General features: G+C 35.6%; 1 protein-coding gene across 1 annotated transcript; it reads right to left on the bottom strand.

The window, feature by feature from the left end:
- Nucleotides 1–286: 286 nt before the first annotated feature.
- Nucleotides 287–26,247, bottom strand: LOC306866640 (calcium and integrin-binding family member 2-like). The gene is made up of 6 exons (XM_079411907.1): nucleotides 25,928–26,247; nucleotides 22,100–22,134; nucleotides 8,462–8,573; nucleotides 4,547–4,694; nucleotides 4,149–4,344; nucleotides 287–1,132 (listed from the first exon to the last, which is right to left on the bottom strand). Exons 1-6 carry the CDS (start codon nucleotides 25,976–25,978, stop codon nucleotides 1,111–1,113), a joined length of 564 nt encoding a protein of 187 aa, XP_079268033.1. The 5' UTR covers nucleotides 25,979–26,247; the 3' UTR covers nucleotides 287–1,110.
- Nucleotides 26,248–27,198: the final 951 nt, after the last annotated feature.

The raw sequence follows: 27,198 nt of genomic DNA, 5'->3' as shown, positions 1-27,198 counted from the left end.
AATTTTCACTATTGGGTGAACTATCCCTACAGCAGGTCAAAATTGTCAGGGAATAGCGTCATAAATTATGATCTGTCCCTCAAAACAAATTTTTTTTTATCCTTTTTGTAAAAGAGCGACGTAAACATTCTTTGTAATTTCTCTTTTATGTTCTATGGAAGAAAAATACATAAGAGTGAGTAAAGGATGATGGACGTTTAATTTTTGTGTGAACTATCCCTTTAAATAATACATTTTGTCTCAAAATCAAGCATTAACCCCAAAATATCAATAGATGCACTCAGTCAACAATCAACAGAAAACCTTTATTAAAAGTTAAGTCAAATGCCCTCTATAACATCAAATACTGAAAAAAGGTAAGAGACAGTTTGACACTAACACCTCAAGTTAGGACAGAAGGGATAGAGGGATCTGCAGGCGGAACAAATACATGGAGAGCGAATGACAGAGAAGACAATTAGAGAATATATGATGACAGAGCCCTTCATTCAACTGGAGAACATTTAGATATGATTGTCGTCATGCTCCAGTTCTATAAGCAATTAGATTGTGAAATGGCAAAGCTGTAGGGACATTAGGGAACGGGAAAAGGTGGGGAACGTAATCTAATTCATGCATTTTATGGAGAAAGATTGCATAGCTGTAGAAAACACTGTCTCGGTGGCACTGATGCCAATAATGTGCTTGTAGCCCTCTCTCTCACTCTCTTGTCCATTTTGTTTGTCCCTTCCTGATTGAACTGTCCCATGATTTATTTGATCCCAAATAAGTGTCTTTAGAAGTGGGAGTGTGAGTTAAATGTGTGTCCAATGTGCCACGGACATTGGTAGAAGCCCATAAAAGTGGTTTACATCCACATTAGTTTTACTCCAGGATGAGGTGTGTGGGTCAAATCCACAAAAGGCCTCAACTTTCCATTTCCTTTCTCTGAAAACACAAGGGATATCTGATCCAAACGTTTCATTGGTAATGAAACAGCCATGCATTGGTCAGTAATCCTGTCAATTGTGCTTCCAAAAATGAAAGGAAAACAACTGTAGACATTTATCCTCCGATGTGGACTTGTCTGTTCAAGGAACATCAGCATTGGTGTCTTCCACTGAAGCCATATTAGATTCGTATATGGAAGGTGCTGCAGTACAGAAAGACAGAAAGAGCATATTAGATTAAAGGTAAAAACAGAAGGACCAGTCAAAATCGAATTATGCCCTTTCATGTCCCTAAAGCGATGGCTTCATTTCGAAGTGCAAAAAAAGTGACAAATCCAGGATTTGCATTTTATAGTCTTAACCACTCAAGTCGATTTTTGCTGTCTCACTAGTAACTGATGAACATTGTTCACAAGGTGATATTAAAAAGTATTCAAGAAGAACCAGGATGAGAAGCAGATGGCTTCTGATGGCATTTTGATAATAAAATTGATTCTAAAATGAATTTGGAATTCCACCAGATCAAATAGCAGAAAGAATTGAGTTCCAAACCTTTGTCATAGATCTTCAACAGTAGACATTAACCACCTGTGCACACGACATTTGGGGAAAGTGCTGTGTTATTCTCTTAAAAGGAGAATTTTTAGCATTTGTCACCCTTTACTGTCATTTGACAGTTGTCATTTAAAACAGTGAAGAAGCAATTTACAAAGATTGAATTGTGCCTATTGGTTTCTATATGCTTTCTATGTATTTTTCCTCCCCACAACTGATTCGCTAAAGAAAATTGCATAATCAGGTAGCCTAATGGCACAAAAATGCCCAAAAAGTGTATTTATTTAAAAAATAATATTTTACTACCAGTTAAAAGTTTTTTAAAATGTTTTTGAATGAAGTCTCACTGAATTAAAGGGGTCATATGACGTTGCTAAAAAGAACATTATTTTGTGTATTTGGTGTAATGCAATGTGTTTATGCGGTTTAAGTTTCAAAAACACATTATTTTTACAAAGCTCATCGTTCAGAAAAGCGAGGCCTGCTCTGATTGGCCAGCTATCCAGTGCATTGTGATCGGCCTCTGAATAACTCAAGCGTGAGACAGAATGCCCCTCACCGTATTGTGATGCTGTGTCCCGGCGCGATGACACAAAAACAATAAAACCCATTATAAACGAGGCATTTTTTGCATCCAGTGGGGACATAATTACTGATTATAATGACTTATACTGTCTTTTTACATTATCGTGTCTGCATTTGTGATCAGAGAAACGACAAACAACAAGCAATACTCTACATTGCTCAAAACTCGCATTTGAATCGTCAGTGGAAAATTCTTTAAATAAGAAAATGTACTTACAGGCTGTGAGTCAGAAGCGCCAGACTGCCTTGCAAAGTTGGAATTGCCCCACTTTATAGAAACAGCCTTTGTGCATAGCTGGCAGGTTGAGGAAATAGTCCTCTGTAAAATGCGCTGCACACACTCTAATATTTGTGTTGAACTGTTCTGGAACAGTGTTGTAAATACAACTTAACCCCTGATTTCTAGTTGTGTCCTCCATTGGAAGCCCAAACAAAGTAGTTTCACACTGAAACACAGCGTCTCCAGGACATGGCGCCGGCGGCTGCAACAATCCTACAGCGAGAATAAAAGTTACGCCTTCTTTCATTGCGTATACGTTTGGGCGGTGTTTTGCAAATCTGCGTGTTTAAATGAGCCGTTTTAGGAGGGCGTGGTTGAGTCTTAACTTTTATAAAGAATATCTCTTTGGTTTTGAGACTTTAGTCTTTGCAACTTCAGGGATCTCATCTATGCACAGCTTGTAACACTCCAAAGAGAAAGGAAAACTTGAAATCGCATCATATGACCCCTTTAAGTTTTGTTCACCGAGGCTGCATTAATTTGATTAAAAATATAGTAAAATATGTAATTTTGTAAAATTATTGTAATGTATTTTAAAATGTAATTTATTCATGTGATGTAAAACAGCCATTTTTAACACCCATTGCTCCCAAACTTTTGAATTGTATACAGAGTTTACAACACTTAGCACCCGTTTAAGCTAGATTGTGAGTGTTCAATAAATAAGACAGGTTTTTGTGTTCAAATACCATGTGCAAAAATGGCATAAGTGTTTAGTGGATTGGCCACTCAGTGATTATGCAACAGCACTTCAATTATTATTTTCAGTAAGGAGCACAACAGATTAAAACAAACTGAAACATAATTAAAAGTGACTCTTGTAGCACTGTTTATCCTTAAACCCTATAATGAATGTGTCTATAAGATCTGATTTAGGGGTACATGTTCCCATTAAAGTGGGAAATTGCTGAGTCATACAAACAGTGTTGTTTTTTGTTTATTTTGTAATTTGTTAGTGCAGAAATGACACTTCACCTTTAAGTAACAAAAAAGTACAGTCAGCAGAATGCCAAGGGCATAAATCCCTTCTACATTAACTTTCTATGAGTGTTCAAGAAAGCAATTCTCTCTTTGACTGACAGCTGCTGAAAGCAATTCTATATTTGTTTGGCATCCAGGTCTCCAAATGATGATACAAAACCTTCCTGTCCCTCTCAATCATGTGGTCAGTGACGCACAGCTGTGCAGTCCAAAAAGGTCTGTAAAAGCCAAGCAGAAGAACTCTTGGCCTATAAAGCATATTTAAGCGGCCAGAATAGCAAGCTAACCAGAACTTTAGAAACTAGCATAACTGGCTTTACAAGGACTTAGTATGTCCGATATGAACACATAAACTCCCAGTAAAATGATGAGTATCATTTCTGTGAAGTACAAACTAGTAACTAGTACATAAGCGTAAGTACATACGGCAGCATGCTATCCAAAAAAGAAGCTAATAAGCAACTGATTTTGGGAAATTCTACACAGGCAGTAAATCTATACATTATACAAATAGTGACTCAACTTGCAATTTATTTCAATAGATTTCAATGAGTTTGATGTTAGCATGTTACTAAGCTAACACTACAGAACACTAATAAGCATTAAACTGCCATCCTTGAGTTAGATTTGAACATTTAATTCAATCTATGTTAGTGATGAATTAAATTATATTATGAGAATTGTGCCCGCATTCTCCACCATCTGAGATAGACTAAACTACCAAAACCCTAACTTTAAATTACAATTTATAATTAGCAAATCTCTGATTAGAATGCATCTGAGAAAATAAGTCATTTTATTACATCTATTGTTCTTACCTTAAAAAGTCAGGAGCCCTGGAGATCATATTCTCAAAGTCGGCAAAAGAGAGCTTGTTGTCTCCATCCAGGTCGGCCTCCTCAATGGCCTTCTCACACACCAGATTAACCTCCTCTGGTGTTAGCTCCTCCTTCGTTAACTTATTAAGAGTCTTTTCTAAGTCCTCCTTGCAGATGTAATTATCCACATTGAAGTCTAAGAACAAAACAAGAAGATAAGAATTCTCTACAAAAGGCGTTCATGTTGTAAAATTGCTGCAGCGTTTATGAAAGTTGCAATATAAATGTTTATTACAACCTCTAAAACTGTGCACTGTGACAATCACATTGTAAAAAAATATATATATTTTTTTTTGTTCTTGTGGACTGTACATGAGTTAATAAAAAAATAATTTTACCGTATATTTTAAAAGCATAAATGGCTTTCAGTTCTCTGGGAGCCATTTCACTGAGAACTGAAAACATGTCCACAAAGTCGTTGAAGCTGAGGTTCCCCTGGCCGTCTTCAGAGAATGATTCCACAATCCGATCCCTGAACGGATTCTCCTAGAAAACAAAAATTTGAATATTTTATTTTAGGAGTACACTATAAAAAGAACTAGAGAGGCTGCAATATCAGTGTAATTTTAGTATGATCCATCTATTTACTATTATATTGTTTCTGTCATGACAACTCTCTAAGAGTTTAGCATGGTAATGTACATGGCAATGTTAATGTGTTTGGTCTTGTTGAAATAGATCTGCTACGCTTATGCTGTAGAAGAGCAAGTACCATCTTGCTACTGCCAATACATCCACAGACATGCTACTGTGAGCATGTAGAAAATTACATATATTACATACATTAAATAATCTCCATATATAACATACATGAAATTACCCCGTAGCAGACCTATACAGGTGGAGCTGGGGAAGGTGGAGGGTTTCTGAAGTGCGCTGCAACTGCTACAGCAAGCACTAGGCAAGTTTTTGAATGTTGAGCAGCAATCTGCTGATGCAAAAAGAAACCAATCAGCTGCGCCATGTGAGTAATGATATGATTATATGAGATTGAATTAGAACCTATCGGCCTGCGCCATGTAGAGTTTCATGACAGAACTTTGTATTTAGTAATATTTTGAGTGTCAGTCTAAGTTTTAGCAAATGTGTTATGTGATTTCTTTATTATTTGTTATTAAATTATTTCAATTCAACTTTAATTTTTATGTTGAATGTAGTTTTAGTATTCTCAGTACTTCAACTTTTTTCCATCATTTCAATGACTGTAATAGTTTCAGTTAACAGTAACAACACTGCAAACTTTATCTGGATATTCTTATGGAAACCTACGATTAAAAGTGTGATGGTGCAACAATAAAAATACCATGGAAACCATATAATACCACACTATTCTTTTTAAAATATTTTACAAACAGTGACAGTGACATGACGTGTGGCTATGGTGTCCCATACTCAGAATTTGTGCTCTGCAGTTCACCTATCCAAGTGCACACACACAGCAGTGAGTAGTGAACACACACACCGTGAACACACACCCAGAGCAGTATTAATTATTAAGTCAATATATTTTACCTTAAAAATCAATGTAGATGCAAAAAAAAAAAAAAAAAAAAATACATCTCTAGATTGTATCTAGGCTTGGCTATCGAGTGCAAATGTATGGATGTTCAAGCATGTGTGCAGCAGAGGGAGTTTTGCTGAGTGAGTCATGTATAAAATGTAGAAAGGCTGACTCCCCAAACTGGCGCCCATATATTTCTTACTGGCTATTGGCCTAAAGGAATTTTTATGCCCTGTGCTACTAGCTGACTCAACAGCTCTAGGAACAGTAGCATGAACACAGCAGACCAAGCCCAACCCTGATGTCTCCGCTCTGCTTTAAGCACTCAACATCTTGTGCATAATTATAATACCTACACCATCCCAGGTGATATTTTTGTGCCAGTTTTCCATCTGAAAGGTCAAAAAAGCAAGCTTTACACGTAGGATTTGAGGTATAATATATTACTTCAGGTTAGGGGCTTGTTCAAGTAAGCCATAGCAAGCACCACAGTTCACACTGAAGGAACGTCAGGCATGATTTCAAATTAGCTACGTTTGCATGCATCCAAATAATCTGTTAGTAACTTGATTGATGACTAAATCAGACTGAATAGCCTTCATGTAAACACTGCTATCAAATGAAACTTCAACAATGGATTAGAAGTTGTAGACCAGAAAAAAATCTGGCACATATATGCTTAAATCTGACTATTTTCTTCATTTGATTTCAAAATACCTTGTACATGTGCTCAGTGCCATGGTTCATATTTACATGCGTTATATTCCAAACTGGTCATATATATATATATATATATATATATATATATATATATATATATATATATATATATATATATATATATATGTCATTAAGGCAAAAAACTGTGATTATTGACATTATTGCACTAGTTTCTGAACACATGCAATGCACATGTAAATGAACATGAAATTGGATTGCAAGGTTTAGGGTTCATATGAAGACATTTTTCAGAATCTGAAATCAGATTGGATTCATTCAAATTGAAGAAAATTAGGTTAGACTGCCTTATGGGCAACATCATAAAAAAAACATCCATCAATGTGTAGCCTGTCAAAAAACTCAAGAGGCATTTGTATTGGCAGATGTCAAGAAAACATCCCTCTTATGCTCTGATGTGTTAAATCACTCTACTTCTGCATGAAAAGGCTAATTATCAGACTGAAGTGTTAGAGATTTATGTTTACGAAGGCGGAGAAGATCTTTGCAAACTGGAAACTGTCATAGCCCCATCAATCCCAGCTTGAGTGATCTCCATCAGTATCATCCACCTCCTAGGGTTGGGTTTATAGCTCCTCCGTCCATCTGACGGCTTTAGAGGGCGGTAAAATTATGTCTCCAGCAAGGAGGACATAATGGGGCTCATTCTGGAGCCGTAACATCCAGCAGATTTTGACTGACTGAGGGTTGGGTCTGAATTATTAAGGAAAGGTGAGACTGGAACAGCGATTTGATCATAATAATGAATCCTCGGTTTGACTGAACAATTTTTTTATTAGATTGAACCTTTAGACATAATATTTCGAAAGAAGGTGCATATGTCTTATTTGTTGAGTATCATGTTTGATACATCAGATTTTTATAGCTCATATAATATGATACTTGGGTGAAAAAGCAGCTTAATTTTCTTCAGAGGCCCAAACTGAGAAAAAAATATGCAATTTGGTGCTGATGCTGATATTTATATGGCCAAAAGTAAGATGAAAATCAAATAGCTTGTAATGTAAATCAATGAGATCTTTATAACAGTATAGCAGATTACTTAAATAAAATGCATATAAATATCAGATGTCACGCTTTATCTCCCAATAATGTCTTAGTAAGATGATATAAAAAAACTGTTTTATAATCAAAGCTCTAGTTTTTACTGTGGTGCGAAACATATAATGTAATGGAATACAATGATGATCGAAAGATAAACAAATAAACATTCCTCAAAAACCCTATGTATCATATTTCATACTTACATTTTAATATGATATTTCTAAAAAAACATTATTTCACCGTGAAAAGACACTTGAACCACAACCTGAAGGATGTGTTTACAATTATATTAAAAGTCTCTTTACTTCCTAAAAAACATAATCTATAAATCAGATGACAGAGGGCATGTAGTAGATTGAAAAACAGGGTTTTCAGCAAAGTATTGATCATACTGATAATTTAGAAGCCTCTGATATTTGCATATCAAATTTTATGCAGTTAAAAAAGTACAAGATCATCTTTGAAATGAGATAATCTGAAAGAGTTTCACTATAATCAGATCAGGAATTGTGCTAATAAAGTGTTACCTCTACAAAGTAACATAATTATTACTTTAATAATAGCATAATGCTAATGCTCTTATAGGCTAATCCTATAAACGATCTCTTGATGCTGTACTCAGATTAAACGTATGCGTCTTTACAACCATGGAATATCTAAAGCGCTAATATAATTTGCTGAAATGGCACCATCTCATGGAGCGTTAATTTTCACAAGCATAGTGGTGTTATATCCCTTGCTCCCACCGGTTGTGCTTTGTCATATAAACAGCCCAGCCAGCGTGGCCATTAAAAACCAATTTCGTCCTATAAAAACTAGTGTCTATTATATCTGATATAAACTAAAAGTGCAGAGAGTCATTGCACAAGCATCATGTTGCTTAAACAAGATAACGGGAATATTTCTGCCCTCACTTACGCTGCTGTATGCAAACTGGAAGGGGAGTTCTATAGTGAATAGTTAGCATTACCTTCAGTTCCGGCATGTTGACTATGAGAGCTAAAGGGATTTTAACATCAGGGTCGTTGGTGTAGTCCATTGGAACCAAATGTGGAGCCAGCTCATGGTATCTTCCATGCAAGCTGCAATGCAGAAAAAAGTAAGAACTGGTTACTGCAGTTCATCGCTGTTCTTGTGACTTCTTCTTAAATCACCTTGTGAATCAGACCTAATTTGTTTTTTTTTTGTTTTTCACAAAAAAGAGAATGAAACAAAATAGCTCTTTTGAAATGTAACAGAACACCACAGTCCTGAGTGATGGTATTTTAAATTTACTGATTAACTGAGAAACAAGATATAAAATAGCACGAGTCAAGTAGAATGCTATTTTAGTATAATTTTATAGTTTTTAGTAATATTTTGAAATAGATTTAATTTTTTGTAATTTTGTTGAGTGTTTTTGTCATTTTAATAGTTTATCGTTTTTATTATTTTATGTATTAGTTTTAATTTATTTAGTTTAAGTTACTTTTTTTATTTCAGTTAACATTGATTTTAAGTAACATTTTTATTAAGGTGTTAGTTTTAGTAAACTATGCTATCACTGGTCAAATAACAAGTTAAGATGACAGATTTGGGGAGGAATTATAATCTATTAACCCAAAAAAAAAAAAAAAAACATGAAAAGAAAAGGAAAAACAAAGAAACAACAATAGAAAATGTTTATATTTTGTTTGGTGATGAAATTACAAAAACAAAAACAGAACAAAAACAAAACAACCCATTTATTGTTTTGTTTTTTTGTTGATGCAATGACAGCAAAAATAAACAAATAAATAGAAATAAATAAATAAAATAAAACTAAAAGGCAAATTGACAAGTTGCAAGAAACAATGTTTAGTTTCCATCAGCATTGGTTTATATTTATTCCTGAAATCACCCCAATGGTAAAACCTTTCACACATTCTGTGAAACTCAATTGTTAATTACACTAACTCATCATAATTAAGCACTCAGTATAAGAGGAATTAGTAATGCTCTTGACTAAGCAGGCAGATTTCACAAAACTGCTTTGTCTATTTGTCTTGCACAAAGAGTTTTGGAGGCTTGCCAGCTAACGGTGAACTGATGACTCATTCTGAGCATGGCAACAGGACAGAGGGAAGCGGACACTGTAATAGGCCTTTGCAGCAGTAATGTAAAATTGCACAGAGATGATCGCCGATGTTTAGAAAAAATAAGGACTGCAGGGACACAGGACGATATAGAAAGTGGATGAAGCTTTTTTGTAGGAAAGAAAACATTTAATATTTTTCACTGACAGTCATATAAAGTAAAAAAAAAAACACACACATTTCCCAGCCTTTTTGTTTGCTAAAGACCAAGCAAAACAAAAACAGAGTAGAATCTAAATTAAACAAAAAGCAAGTTCAACAAAAACTAGGCCTAAAAAAAACAAAAAACAGAAGCAAACAAAAATAAAACACAAAATGTAAATAATTAATAATAAACAAACAAACCAGGAAACAAAACAATGTAATATCACAGTATACTGCTACAAGAAACAAAATCTATAAAGAGATAAAGGCTCTCCAATTTATTGTTTAAGTAAACATAGACGGCTAAAGTGACCTATTGCAAGAAAAAAAGAAGCACATCTCCATTCATGACTGTAAAAAAAAAATTCATATTATACTGTACTGTAGTAAACTACACTGAGGTGATTAAACATACGATTAGTGATTGCTTAAGCTTGCAGACTTTAATAACAAACACACACATTACAATAACTGCAGCCCATTATATTTATATTATGACACATGATAATATGTTTTCAGATAAAAAGCTTTGCTAGACATGTTATTAGCCGAGGCTGTGGAAATATTTATAGTATTGACAATTGTACAGTACATACTGTATCTTGTACCTGCCGTAGTTACAAGAAAAGAGACAAATCTCATGTTGCACCACAGGCATCCAATCAGGATGCAAGGAAATACAAGCCAATTCATAATGATTGCAGATAAACCTACGCTAACCTTGCATAACAGCCTGGCGGTTGTGCGGGTGCGTGTGGGGAACAGGAGAAAAGGAGTGTTTTATGAAGGTGATAAAGTACAAGACTCCATTAGGTTTGCCAGTGATTGTCCATTTTGTTTCTCGTTCTCTGGCCCTGTTATCAAAACCAATCTCAGTGTCATTGCAGAGGGACAATCCATCCACATGAATCAAACCAGGCTGACGCATCTTAAGTAAGAGCTGGAAGTACTTACGAAACACTGGATGACAGCTCGGAACTATAGAAATGAAAAACAACATCCCTGAACGAGCCATCGGAAGTAGGAGTTCTTATGCAAATAAGGTTTGCAAGCTGCTTGACAAAACAAAACTCAAGTGGTAGACATAATTCAGGTAAGCTGTGCATTATATACTTGAGTGCGCCAAAAAGAAAGTACATGACTGAAACCACAAATAATGTGGAGGAGAGATTCATGCTGTTACTTTTCTAATACATCAGATGTACAATTTTGTCTGGTGAACAATAAAATAGCCAAAAATTCCCATAAACGTAGACTGAAGGAACCCCTATACTAATAGAATGCAACCAACTAGCAACCACCTTAGCAACCATATAGCAACACTAACTATTCAAAACACACTTAGTAATATGCTAAAACACTCTAAACACCTTAGCAACTACATGGCAACAAACCTAAACACTCAAAATACCTTAACAACCACATGGCAACACCTAAACACTCAAAACACCTCAGCAACCACATGGCAACATACTTAAACACTCGAAACACCTTGATAACCACATAGCAACACATCTAAACACTCAGAACACCATAGCAACCACATAGCATAGGACACCTTAGCAACAACACAGAAACACCCTAAACCATTCAGAATATCTTAGCAACCACATAGCAACACATCTAAACACTCAGAACACCATAGCAACCACATAGCATAGGACAGCTTAGCAACAACACAGAAACACCCTAAACCATTCAGAATATCTTAGCAACCACATAGCAACACTCTAAGCCTTAGTGAGCACACAACAACACTCAAACCATACAAAACACCTTGTCAACCACTAAACAGCATTCTAAACAGCTATCTTAGAAACCACTTAGCCAACATTTTACACTACTCAGAATACCTTAGCAGCCACATAGTAACACACTTAAACATTCAGAACACCTCAGTAACCACATAAGAACACACTAAAACACCCAGAACACCTTAGCGACCACACAGAGGCACAGTTGCATTCAAAACACCTTGACAACCACACAGAACACCACACAGATAAACCACTCAGAACACCTTAGTAACCACATAGTAACACACCTAGAAACTAAGAACACCTTAGCAACCACATAACAACACTCTAAACCATTCAGAACACCATAGCAACATGTTAAACCACTCAGAATACCCCAGTAACCATAAGCAACACACAAAAACACTCTCAGATCACCTTTGCAACCAAACAGCAATACTATAAATCATTCAGAACATGTATAACAACACTCTAAACCAGAACACCTTACCATGCAATTAACATGATAAACCTCTCAAGACACATCATCACAAACCACATAGTAACACACTAAAACACTCAGAAAACCTTAGCAACCACACTGCAACACTAAACCATTCAGAGCACATTAAAAACTACATAGCGACACTCAAAACCTCTCAGAAGACCTTAGCAACCACATTTGGACACACTGACACCAGAACACTTTAGAATGTCTTAGCGACCACACAACAATACTCCAACCATTCAAAATGTCTTAGCAACCACATAGCAACACGCTAAACCATTTAGAACACCTTAGATACCACATGAACACACTAAAAAAACAGAACACCTTAGAGACCACATGGCAACACTCAAACCATTCAAATAATCTTAACAACAACCACACAGCAACACGCTAAACCATTCAAAACACCTTGAAAACAAAACAGAAACATTCTAAACAACTCATAACACCTTAACAACCACTTAGCAACACCCAGAACACCTTAAATACCGCATACGGACGCACTAAAACACCCAGAACACCTTAGATGCCACATACAGATGCACTAAAACACCCAGAACACCTTAAATACCGCATACGGACGCACTAAAACACCCAGGACACCTTAGATACCACATACAGATGCACTAAAACACCCAGAACACCTTAGATGCCACATACAGATGCACTAAAACACCCAGAACACCTTAGATGCCACATACAGATGCACTAAAACACCCAGAACACCTTAGATGCCACATACAGATGCACTAAAACACCCAGAACACCTTAAATACCGCATACGGACGCACTAAAACACCCAGGACACCTTAGATACCACATACAGATGCACTAAAACACCCAGAACACCTTAGATGCCACATACAGATGCACTAAAACACCCAGAACACCTTAGATGCCACATACAGATGCACTAAAACACCCAGAACACCTTAAATACTGCATACGGACGCACTAAAACACCCAGAACACCTTAGATACCACATACAGATGCACTAAAACACCCAGAACACCTTAAATACCGCATACGGACGCACTAAAACACCCAGAACACATTAGATACCGCATACAGATGCACTAAAACACCCAGAACACCTTAGATACCACATACAGATGCACTAAAACACCCAGAACACCTTAAATACCACATACAGATGCACTAAAACACCCAGAACACCTTAAATACCGCATACGGACGCACTAAAACACCCAGAACACATTAGATACCGCATACAGATGCACTAAAACACCCAGAACACATTAGATACCACATACAGATGCACTAAAACACCCAGAACACCTTAGATACCACATACAGATGCACTAAAACACCTAGAACTCCTAAATGATCACACAACAACGCTCAAACCATTTAGAACACCTTAGATACCACATGAACACACTAAAAAAACAGAACACCTTAGTGACCACATGGCAATGCCCTAGTAACCACTCACAGCACTCTATAATGCTGTTGCACAAGTAAGCGCTATAAGCACCAACAATTCCATTCAGATAAATGATGCATTGTCAGAGAGAGAAGGGTATAATATTTTATTTGACTTGACCAGCAGTAGTAGCTCTAGGATGGTATCCAGAGACTTATGTGTTTAACACCATGAAGCTAATTGTTATGTGGAATATTTTGCAGTTTATTTCAAAGCATCCTGGTGCATTAAAGCACCCAGTGAATGGGAAATGGAAGCAGAGGGTTGCAAAGGGCTCTGGGGACATGAGATAAAAGCCAGTAATGGTTCATTGCTGAAGAATAAGCAGAGCCTATAATGGCCTTTAGAAAGTAATGCATTAAACATCTCATTAACCCCTTTCATGGACGCAGCCTCTATGTTATGCTTCAGCCCAGTTAATAAATGCATAGATTTTTCAACCCACCACATGAAACATATACAAGAGAAGTCAACACAGATACTGTGCATCAAGAGAATTCATTGTAGTTTCACTGACTGCAGTTTAGAAGGGCAACAACTTGTCAGTACCTCAGCTATGTGTGATAGTGATCAGGTCACTTGATATGTTGATAGGACAGGAGGAGGTTTCTTCGCCTAAGGGTACCTACACATCATATTGAGGCTTATTCACTTTCACAGGAAAGTCCATGACCCATCATGAGTCACCAGGAGACCGTAGGATGGGTTTCATTATGCTAACTGAGGCCTTTCATCATTAGATGGGTATTACAGCCACAAAATAATACCAATCATCACCGACCAACAGGAAGATTTTCATCAGCTGCTCATGTGATCTCAGCAAAATACCCTTAGTGAAGGAATTCTGGGTAATATCATAAGGGATTTTCCATTAGCAGGGAATAAAAGAGGTTCTGAAACACAGAAATGTCCATTATTAAGATATCATTTAACTTTAAACTTTAAAAAAAAAGACTTCTGGACAAATTCCAGAGTCCATAATCACGCTTCTTCCAGTGAAAAAGTCCATCTCCTGTTGTCCTCAAAATCCACCCACATACTGATTTTGGACTGACTTGTAAATGGTGACTGATCTGTGCATATTTCTCTCCTGATCCAGATTACTTTTTCACTGGAGAAAGCAATATTATTAATTTTGAGAAAAAAAATCTTAATCATGCATTATTTGTGTGGATTACTTGTGGATTATTGTGATGTTTTTATCAGCTGTTTGGACTCTCATTCTGACGGCACCCATTCACTGCAGAGGATCCATCAGTGAGCAAGTGATGCTAAATTTCTCCAAAAATCTGTTCTGATGAAGAAACAAACTCATCTACATCTTGGAGGCATGAGGGTGAGTATATAATCAGCAGATTTTCATGTTTGGATGAACTACTAAGTTAACTTTAAATAAAATTAGTAATTTATTACTAGTTAGTAATTAGTAATTTATTATTATTATTAATTTATTATTAATTAGTAGTAGAGATATTAGAAACATTGTATAATTTTAAATGTTGGATACAGTTCAGGAGATTGCGAAATGTTAAGTGTTTATGTTGTTAATAGTTTATATAACAAACAGAACCTAATAGGTCTCAAAAGAAAAAAAAAGAGATTTGAACCTTATAAAAACAACAAGTCACAAATGTCTCCTATTTATGAAAATCCACCTTTTGATTTATATTCATCTTATTCTGTATAGGTTTTTTTAAAGCCTGCAATGCGCATGTTTTTAAAGACTACATTATAGAAGAGCCTCCCCATAAATGTCTATCAGAATGGTAATAAAATCTAATTTAACTGTCACTACGTCCACAACCAGGGACTCGGACAGACATGGCCAAGAAAACAGCAGTAAATCATTTGTACATGATGCAGCGCGGCAAACTGAATCATATCTTATTATCCTTTCAAGCTTTACACACCAGAGCAATCATCATGAGGGGTCATCGGCCAAACTATCAATCTCACATCATACACAACGCCCAAAAATGGCCACTGGATTGAATACACTAAGTTGAAGTGAGAGCAATGTATTTAGCGCAGCCTGACAGTTTGGTAAGAGATGGTGATGATTCTGGAATAGAAGATGGAATGCATTGGGTAACATGCAAGGAACATCAAGAGAAACCCTGTGGTAGGGACAAGTGGCATTGAGTTGCTGATGATTAAAGAAAACCCATATTTCCCATAATCAATATGTCATAGCCAGTAATTTAAACATCAAAACAATGATACTTTCATACCAGCTCCATAAAATCTAAAGGCTGAGTCACGCGTGAAAAACACAGCAAAGTAGGAAGATACCTACTGAATTTCCTACACAGTAATATGACAGACAGAAAAAGTAAGTCGTATATACAGTACTGGAAATGTCCTGGCTGTGAGTCAGACTGGGGGAAGTACACTAGTTACAGCTCAGCCAATCAGAGCCTGTTGTTGGGCTTCTGTATTACTGTAATTGGGTTGTTTGACTGTAAACTGACACTGTACCCTTTTCTCCTGTATCTGCTTTTAATTTCTTAAAGTAGACACTTGATCTTCAAACGACAGCGATTAACAGCATATCCTGAAACCTGAGAGCAATACGTCAATCCTATTAGAACAGAAAGCAGGCAATTTGTTTTATTTATACCTAATGCACATAGGGAATGGACAGCAGCCAGGTCGAATAACAAACACAAGGCTTTATTTCTTTACGTTATCGTGGACAGGAATGAACCAGACCTGATGTGACACTTTGCAAGTCTGTGCCTAATCAAGAGATTGGGTTCCAGGTCTTTTGTAAGGTTTGAAAAGCGATCCTATGCTGTGAGAGAAATGCAGGTAATGGTGTTTACACAGAAAGTCTCAGTTTCTTTCAAAAGAACATTCTAGAAGCCTCTTAGGAACACAAAGAATGTTTTATAGGATTTATCATTATCAAAACATTAAGAACCAGTTATAGCAATGCAATTCAGATCTTGTTAGTGTTTGTAGGTATTTTAACACATTCTTGAATTATTGCATTCATACATTTTCGAACAATGATCACGCCCTACTAAGAGATAGATTTAGGGGTTAAGATTTAAGTTAAATTTTTATAGAAATCATATATTTTTGTATGAATCAAATTGTACTAATTTATACAAAATTGCTAATTCGTTAAAAAAAAATCATAAGATAACGTTGGGATTTCTTATGTCATGATCATCTCAATGCAAACACTTTCACATATGAACTTTAAACATGGCTTCATAAGTAGTTTGGTTGAATATTAAGTGAATTTTTATGAGATGGTGAAATTGTAGAAAAATGACAAAAACTTAACCATGATTGAAACAGAGCAAAAAAACAAACCAAAAAAAACACTATAAAATTCAGATGTTTCTGTATGATCTTAGCTGTACATTATCATTTAACTTTGAAATTGTGTACAAATATATAAAAATTGCTGTTTATAGAATAGTGAATTTATGTAATAGGTTGATTTTATTGTATTTACGGTAAATGAGATTAAGAGCCAGATTTACTAATAGCTTGCGCCAGCGCAAACCGTCTTTTGGCGTTAAAATAGTACTGTCAGGATTTACTAAAGACGCGCAGTGAAGAATTAGTGCTGAAAAGGCTTGGACACAGTTATTTTTGCACCTGACCTTATTGAATATGCATTTGTAGGAGGTCTTTCAGAGGCTAAATTTATGGGAGGAGAGTATTAAAATGCATCATGCAACGCGATTTACTAACATTTGACCTTGTCAAATTATTGGTATTTGCGCCATTATTTAACGCCCAAAAAAGTATGTCTTAAAGCTGGCGGTAATTTGCGCTGCCCTTGGTAGATTGCACTGGTCATTATGAAAATTAACTGGCTGTGGCTGTGTTCTTTAATGTGCGCATTGTCAGTAAATCACCAGCAGAATTTTCCCCTCCCAACGGTGCTTTTATGGAATTGTGCTCTAACGCTAATTTGCCCTGTTTAGTAAATCAGGCCCTAAGTGTTTAATTCCATCATAATCATTAAACACAGTTTATGCATTTATCTAATTTGACATTATGACTAATTAAATCTGGAAAGTTTCTTGAAAGTTTCTCCATCATTATTTGATAAACTGGAGTCATGTTATGACACGGTGTCTGAGCAGCTCAGTTATATGCAATGGTATTCAAAAAGATTTGTCAATCTCTAAAGTTTTATTTTAGTTGTGGATCATATTAATATGTTGAAATTGTACATATTAAGAGTCCAATATACAAAACTGTACATGTGATGTCACTTTATGTACATATAGCTCTTTTTTTCTATATACTTGTTTTCTTTATAAAAAAAAACAAACACTTATACATGTACTGCGTTAGGCTAACCGAGACTTGTCATAGCGCTTGCATATTGTTGCTCTTTTGTTGGTTTTGATTGCTTCTATTGTCCTCATTTGTAAGTCGCTTTGGATAAAAGCGTCTGCGAAATAACTAAATGTACAGTGGGGAAAAAAATTATTTGATCCCCTGCTGATTTTGTACGTTTGCCCACAGACAAAAAAAATGATCAGTCTATAATTTTAATGGTAGGTTTATTTGAACAGTGAGAGACAGAATAACAAAAAAATCCAGAAAAATGCATTTCAAAAATTGATTTGCATTTTAATGATTCAAATAAGTATTTGACCCCTTCACAATACATGACTTAGTACTTAGGGCAAAACCCTTGTTGGCAATCACAGAGGTCAGACGTATCTTGTAGTTGGCCACCAGGTTTGCACTCATCTTAGGAGGGATTTTGTCCCACTCCTCTTTGCAGATCCTCTCCAAGTCATTAAGGTTTCGAGGCTGACGTTTGGCTACTCGAACCTTCAGCTCCCTCCACAGATTTTCACCAGTTCTCCTCTGAATCACTGGCAAACTTCAGACGGGCCTGTACATGTGCTTTCTTGAGCAGGGGGACCTTGCGGGCGCTGCAAGATTTCAGTCCTTCACGTGTGTTACCAATTGTTTTCTTGGTGACTATGGTCCCAGCTGCCTTGAGATCATTGACAAGATCCTCCCGTGTAGTTCTGGGCTGATTCCTCACCGTTCTCATGATCATTGAAACTCCACGAGGTGAGATCTTGCATGGAGCCCCAGACCGAGGGAGATTGACAGTTATTTTGTGCTTCTTCCATTAGCGAATAATCGCACCAACTGTTGTCACCTTCCCACCAAGCTGCTTGGCGATGGTCTTGTAGCCCATTCCAGCCTTGTGTAGGTCTACAATCTTGTCCCTGACATTCTTGGACAGCTCTTTGGTCTTGGCCACGGTGGAGAGTTTGGAATCTGACTGATTGATTGCTTCTGTGGACACGTTGTCTTTTATACAGGTAACAAACTGAGATTAGGAGCACTCCCTGAGAGTGCTCCTAATCCGAGTTTCTCACCTGTATAAAAGACACCTGGGACTTGTGTGACTCATTAAAATACAAATTAATTTATAACTTTTTTGAAATGCGTTTTTCTGGATTTTTTGTTGTTGTTATTGTGTCTCTCACTGTTCAAATAAACCTACTATTAAAATGATAGACTGACCATTTCTTTGTCAGTGGGCAAACGTACAAAATCAGCAGGGGATCAAATAATTTTTTTCCCAATGTAAAAGTAAATATAGCTACATATAGCTTGTGTATATAATGCACCAAAGCGGCACTGGATGCTAGATAAAAGCAACATTGCAAGGATTCTTAGTAGCTGTAACTAATGGCTGGCATGCTCAAGTTGTGCTGTAAAATACGACTGAGTCAATAACTGACTGAGCCTATTTGTGTTTACAGAGCTACTAAAGAAAAAAGTAAATGCAAAAAAAGAAAAACTCCAAACAGAAAAGAGATTGAATCCAGGCTAAACAAATTTCAAATTTCAAATAATTTACCGGCACAAGATGCAGGGAAGTGAAATAAAAACAAAACTTGATCGCCACATTTTAAGAACAATGTTCAGTGCAAGATGCTGCAAAAGATGTGAGATGTAAGCGCAATGGATAAACTCATCCATCTAGTGCATGTTGACATATAAAAACAATGGAAAAGAAAAACAATGGAAGACAAAACCATGTTCAGTGTGAACAGCCTCTAATTGTATTTCAGATCAAGGTACAGTTGCTGCAGTTGCTTTATGACCAATAATTCCATCCGATACAACATCAGCGGCCATGGTGACAAAACACCTGCCTCATAAACAACATGATTAGACTATTTAATAGTAACGTTTAAAAATATTTAGATTTGATTGATCCACATTTTAACTACTGTGTGTATTCACTGCAGTCGCTGTGCAGTGAAGCATTTTAATCTACTGTTTAACTATCCTGTTGCCGTTGTTTACTTTGTTTATATGCTAAATAATTATGATTAGATAATATTTAACAATATAAACAAAGATTTATATATGCTATAAATTACTTTAATCAAAAACTAACAGAACTTACAAGCTACGTACAGAAAATTCTGGTTTTGGAGGGCAGCCACATTGTCTAATTGAGGCTGGCAGAGAAATTGAGTGATGGACTCTAGGTTTAGCCTGAAGCTCATGCTGATTAATTGTAGGAACAATCCTTTCTGATTGAAAGCCGATTAGTACAGCTACACTGAAAGCTGCTGCATTGGGCCAACAGAACAGTGTTATATATGTATATACCAACGGCTTACAGCCGAGGCAATGTCGTGTTGGTGGCTAAAGACAATTACACGCTTCGCTGCTTGCTGCATGGCCTGTCAGGGAGAGATTCTGATAGAGCCACAAAAAAGCAAGAAAGAAATCACATTCTTGCAGACAGAGCAAGGCTGTAAATCTCGGCTGGATGGGATGTAATCTCTCTCTCCCTTGTTTAGCAGGATGAATGTTTCTCGCCTAAGAACACTGGCTTCTGATTCAAAAATGCTTCCTGTGGGTTGGTTTGTTGGTAGAAGGCAGGATATCATATGCTGCTAATAATCAAAGATGTAATTTGAGATTAGAACTTTGTAAAAGAGATAAAGTTAAATTTAATTTAAAAAGATTTTACTTCATATGCATTTTTATGCTTGCTATCATAGTAGGTGTGTTTCCATTACAGATCTGCGGAAAACTTTTGCGATATTTTATAAATGTCGATAAAACATTCTTGCGAAATGACAGAGTTTCCATTAACCGATTTTATGCGACTAAAATGTAGTTCCTTCCTCTCGCGATAAGTCATGGTGGTAGATGCTGGTAGGTTTATGTACATCACACTATAACAATAACTACATGCTAATGTAAAACAGCTGAAATCAATCGTGAGCCAAATACTGAAAAATATCAACACAATGTTCAATTTAATTAAATATGTACTATTTTAAAGAATATTTAAGAATAACACACTGTTAGCTTAGCTCTGCGGTCTACATATAACGTTACAAACATGAAAGTCAAGAAAAAAGTTAACTATAAATAGGCTATAAATTTAAAATTGAAAAATACTGCAATGATAAAAAAGTTAAATCTTATTAAAAATGGACTACTTTAGCCAGTATTTGTGTATTTTTGTACTATATGCTTGCCAAAGAATCACATTTGTTACCTTTGCTACAGCTAAAATCAGTTTGTGAACCAAATCCATTTATATTTGGTCTATATATTATTCAATACTGAAAACTAGCAATAAAAAGTTCAGTCTCATTAAAAATCTCATTAAAATCACAATGTTAGCATAGCCGCATGCTAATTCAAACAGCTGAAACCAATCGTGAGTTGCTGCCTCTGTAGAGCATTCCAAATGACAAAAGCTTAAAGACATTTGGACTAAAATATACTTATATATAACATATATTTGATTTATATTTTTATTCAATACTGACAAGTAGAGACAAAAAAGTTCAATCTTATTAAAAATCAACAATGTTATTCAATATTTGCAGGTAAGACACTGTTAGCTTAGCTAATCTGATGTGTTTTACATTAATTTATTTACAGTCATGCACAGTGCAGTTGATGCCTACATAAAGCGTTCCAAATGACGAAGCGAAGTCGAGCAAAAAAAAAGTGGACTACCCAAGTTTTTCCCAATATTTGTCTTGCAGTTGATGTAAAGTCATCCAAATCAGTCACTTATTAGGTTCCTTAAAAGGCATCTGCCCATGCAAAGCAGGTTTTGGAACAGAGCTTTAGATCTGAGTTTAGGAATCGGCTGGTCCTATATTTGCATAAATGGTGGCTCACATAAAGGAGAATTCCCATAAAAAGAACCTTTATAATGGTCAGGCTCTCTTTATTAGATCTCAGGTCTCATCAGAGCAAGAGTATGAATTTCACTCAAACAAATGGTGCACATCCTGTGAATGGAATACTAATGAAGCCAGTGGACTGTTAAATGCAGACTGGTCTGTATGAATGAGCATGGATGAATATCACTGGAGCTGAACTGCTGACAGGGGAAAAATGAGTTGCATGAATGGGGCGAGAGAGATTTATAGATCTTAGACACGGTTGGTAAGAGCCAGTGGAGTGCAGTAGAGTTGAATGAACTGGTAGAGGATGCAATAGCATAACACAATAGATGCAAAAGGGAGAGTTCACTTAAAAATTCTTCCCACAATGATCATGAATTTTTTAAAAACAAATTACACCATGTTTACACCATTCCACTGATTCTACAGAGTTATTTACCAAAATGAATCGGAGAATGCCAAAAAGGTTTATACTCACCGAAGAATTTCCTTGCGGGTAAAGAAGGTGCAGTCCTAAGATGAAAAGAAAAAGAAAAGTACTTTTCAATGAACACACATATAAAATAATTGCAGTTTCATTATAAAACTTTCAAGAAATGAACTGTAAAGCAAATCTGTGAGCAAATTTGAGTGATGTTTTTTAGTGATATCTGATGGGCACTAGGATGATTTTTGGCCTAATGTTTAATAAAATATATCACTTTCATTAGTTTAAAAGTTTGGATTTGGTTAGATTTTTTTTTTAAATGTCTATGAAAATCTTTCAATTTGCACTACCATTCGACTTTTTTTGAGTCTCTTATGGTCACCAATGGTGCATTTATTTGATCAAAAATACAATAAAACCAGTAATATTATTAAATGTTATTACAATTTCTATTTTAATATATTTTTATATATATATTTTTTATTTATTCAGCATCATTGCTGCAGTCTCCAGTGCACAAGACCCTTCAGAAATCATTCTAATATGCTGATTTGCTGCTCAGAAAATATTTCTTATTATTAATGTTGAAAGCAGATGTGCTGCTTAATTTTGTAGGGTTTTTTGATAACTAGAAAATTCAAAGAAACAGCATTTATTTGAAATAAAAATTTAAATCTTTTGTAGTATTATAAATGTTTTTACTGTCACTTTTGATTAAATTAAGGTGTCCCTGTTGAATATAATTATTAATTTACTATTATTAAATTCCCTATGAAAGGTAGTGTATAGCTCCTTTGAGGTCCTCTATTTTACCTGATAAAAATTATAAAAGCATATCAAATAATGTGTCGATAAGCCACCTCTTTGACACGTTAAACAACGTTTTTGCATTCACACCGCATGACTGCACGTGGATCAACACCTGAGCTCCTTGTCGGCTTTTTCAACACCTTTTTGTATTAGCACACAATGCCTCTTAGGTTTCACTGTGTTTGATAAGTGTTACCCATCCCAAAAAACAACACGCCAAATGAGGCCTGGCAATATGACCGCAGGGAACGACAACAGCTGTCGGCCCACTGTAGCACGAAACGCCTAAAAACCCATTTTAAGAAAAACCCTTTCTTACCTCACTGTAGACGACCTGAGCCGACAGATTTATTAGCTAATGATTAAGCTCTCTTTTATGATGTTTACCCAAACACCAGCCAGCTTTATGCTAAAAAAAAAAATATCCATACCCCAAATCAGCGGAGCAGCTCGCAAGACCGTCCTGTGATTTATGCGCATTAGCCTTTGAGTACTGTTAATTGCTCATTAATTTGAAATATTGAGGCTTGAATCTGTGAGATGTGAGGTAAGGCCACAGCTGCGAGTTATTAACACAGAGGATAGACGACCCGGTGTTAAATTATTACCAGAAACGTAAGCCCACATATCTAATAATGACATTACATGCACGGAGAAAGAAATGGCTTCTTCATAACTTCTTATAATCACGTCAGACATAATATAAAGGTACGAGAGCAGCTGGCATTTACTAAAATCATTCTCACTGCTTCCCAAATAGTCCTGCACTCTACAAATATTTATATACTTAAAAATGGATCACTGAAACAATTTACCTCGTCATGATCAGATAAAAGACGTCCGGCAATATTTTATGGTATTTTTATGGTTTCATTTTTGGTAGGGCTGAAAAGAAACTACAGCATGTCACCATTGCGATGATAGAATCTTCAGCCTCACGGTAACAGAAATCATATTTTTCTTGAGTTATGAATGTGAATTTGCAGTCTGTATTGAAAGAGATGGAATAATAAGACTGTACAGTAAAATAACGGCACAAAACATCCTTGTATTAGAGTTGTGGTGGAGGGCTGCATGCAAAAAGAAACATACAGTGTAGTCTAATTAAAAATCAAATGACTAATGAATCAGTTATTTTTAGTGAATCAAATACATACAACGCGACCACTGTAGTCTGATTCACAAACAAATGACTCTAATGAATCAGTTCTTGTCAGTGAATCAGAAACACACAAGTAGTGTATTTCGATTCACAAACAAATGACACAATTAAAGCAGACACTATTTAGTAAACCGGAAACATGCAGCACAGCCAGTGTATTCTGATTCAGGAACAAATGACACTTTTGAGCTAGTGAATCAGAAACATGCAACGCAAGCAGTGTATTTTGATTCCTGAACAAACAACTCTCATGAACCAGTTTTTTTTAATAAATGGAAAACACGCAGAATGACCAGTGTATCCCAATTCATGAACAAACAACTCCGATGAACCAGCTTATTTTCAGTAAATGAAATACTGCTACAGCATAACCAGTGTAAATAATTTCTGAAATTAATTATTCTTATGAACTGATTCTTTTAAGGATTAATTCACAAAAAGATGAGTTTGAATCCATTTGAAACATTGCCTGTATAATTACAGAAGTTGAGAGAACATCTTTTAAGAAAAACGAACATAACTGAAATATACCAAAATGAACTGATTATGACAAAGAAATTGAAGAAATTATGACAAAATCATAATTTTCACATGAACTATATATTAAGACACAAGTGAATTTTTATGGAAAGGAAAATGTGTCTCAAAACAAGTATTTACTATAGGATTAGCCACAACATTTTCTACAATATTCTCCCCCAATAGCCTGATTCTGTTTTACAGCACGATGAATGACTTGATAAGACTTGGCTGCTCTAAGGAATGAGTCTATCAGCCAAATGGCCAAGCTCCACTGATCCAGGTAGTACAATCCAGTGATTAAAGAGCACAAGGAGCGGCAGCCATTGTTGCAAATCTTCATGAAGCACTTTGTTGATTGGCAAGTGGGAAACTCAGATGCCTACTATTTAAATTTCCTTAATATCCGACTCAATGAATCAGTTACATAATATAGATAGATAGATAGATAGATAGATAGATAGATAGATAGATAGATAGATAGATAGATAGATAGATAGATAGATAGATAGATAGAAAAACAGACTATAAAGCTTCTGGCAGCAGAAGTGCAACAGCTGACTAATCAGAATGAGGTTTCTGGGTATCTTACACTGGTATTAATATTTAAGCCTCTCCGAGTCCTTCTAGACTTAGTAGACTGAGACGATGTTTCGCGAAAGCATGACAGACAGTTATGGAAGACAAAAGCAAGACCTTCTCACATGTTCATGCATGAGGAGAATAAAGAACAATATGATCATATGTCCTCAGATTTGCCTCAATGCTCAGACCTTAAGTTTCACACAAAGATCAAATTATATATGATAAAACACAGAAATTGTGATTACAAATAAAAGTGCCTTACTTCTGTGTGCTGGCCATTATGGTTGGACTACTACTGGTTTTAAGAACATCATGAAGATTTATAGAATTAAATTCCGACATTTGAAATAGTCTAGAGGTTAAAAGCAAAAGCCTAATATTTAAGATCAATATCATTCTACATCAAATTAATTTCCTTGCAAAATCCTACAAACCTTGCACTGGGAAAAACAATAAAGTCGCTTGTATGCCGCAGACAAACTAAGAACAAAGTGAAGCCTCATAAAATCATACAGAACATCTCTGGGAATTTATATATATATATATATATATATTAAACTGCTTAAATTCTCTCTCTCTCTCTCTCTCTCTCTCTCTATATATATATAGTTTTTAGCCTACATAAATTAAGCAGTTTTCTTTAAGAATGCACATTAAAATTAACTAAATAAACAATGATTTAATTCACTTGACTATAGAAAAAGAAAGGGAAAAAAAGAAAGTAAGAAAGCTTCTTTAAAGCAACATTTTATTTCATTGCTGTTTAATTTTCGTCTGTAACGCTGAAAACTAGAGTCTCTTACCTGATAGGCGTCTAGCTGTTCATCAGTAAATATCGTTTGCTTATTACCCATCTTAGTGGAGTGATTTTCCTCTCGTGCAGATGCATCACATTGATCTTCTCTGTTCTAGGCATTTATGTCCACGGTTTGGCCAGCCGAGAAAATTGGGAGGCAGCATGAAATTTCAGTCCTTCCTGAAGTAGCCTATGCCTGTTGGTGGTAAAGGCGACACTCTCCATAAATACTTTAACAGCTCAAGAAACGTTACACTTGTTTGACGCGTACCGTTCCAGACGCGCGCGGCATATACCGTCCTGTCGCTGTTCGCTCTCACTCTGACTGAATTATCAATGAAAACGATTCTAGAACCAACTAACACTTCACTCCAGCAGGAGGCAGCATTCAACACAGAGAACACTATAGACTGTCTAGTCTTAATATATGCAAACATCTAAATTACATTAACAGGCCTACTATAAAAGTTTACACTTTTTATCTAATAATAACTTTAGCATTATTAATTAAATGATTAGTTACTAATAAAACCGAACATTTTAAAACAATTAAAAATATAACTAAAATAGGTTATAGGAAATTAATTGAAGACTGCAAGACTAAAACATCTAAGATATAGGCTAATCACGTGCACTGCTATTTTTATAATCATAACCATAATCTAAAGAACGTTTTTCCACTCTAAAGAGTAATATAAAGAACATTTAACATCATTTATATTTATGTACAGTGTTGGGGAAAGTTACTTTTAAAAGTAATGCATTACAATATTGCGTTACTCCCTAAAAAAGTAACTAATTACGTTACTTAGCTACTTTTTATGGAGTGATGCGTTACTTTTGCGTTACTTTTTAAATATAAGCAGGGCTTGATTTACAGACGTAAATTCACGTCTGTAAAGTAGAACGCAGGAGAAGAGGGTTCAACACTCTTCAGCAATAAAAAAACAATGAAGCACAATTATTAGTTTATCTAAAGTCATTTTTGCTTATTAGTATGGTTGAACTGGATTGTCAAAGTTCAGCAGCAAAGACATTGATTAATAAAATGGGATTAGATACATTTGTGTTGTTTAACATATTTAATTATTGCAGGTTTGCGTCATATTCTGAGTTTGCATTTCACTGATTTAATTAATTTTGATGAATACTAAATCTGTTTTTTTGTGAGTGGGATGCACATTCACATTTAGTCTAGGACTACAGTAACAGCATGTTCAGACAGCACACTGTCAGTCAATAAATGGGAAAAAAGTAACTCAGATATTTTCTTGTAAA

The sequence above is a fragment of the Barbus barbus genome (assembly GCF_936440315.1).
Source record: "Barbus barbus genome assembly, chromosome: 48".
NCBI lineage: Eukaryota > Metazoa > Chordata > Actinopteri > Cypriniformes > Cyprinidae > Barbus > Barbus barbus.
This window is presented reverse-complemented; position numbering and strand designations above follow the sequence as displayed.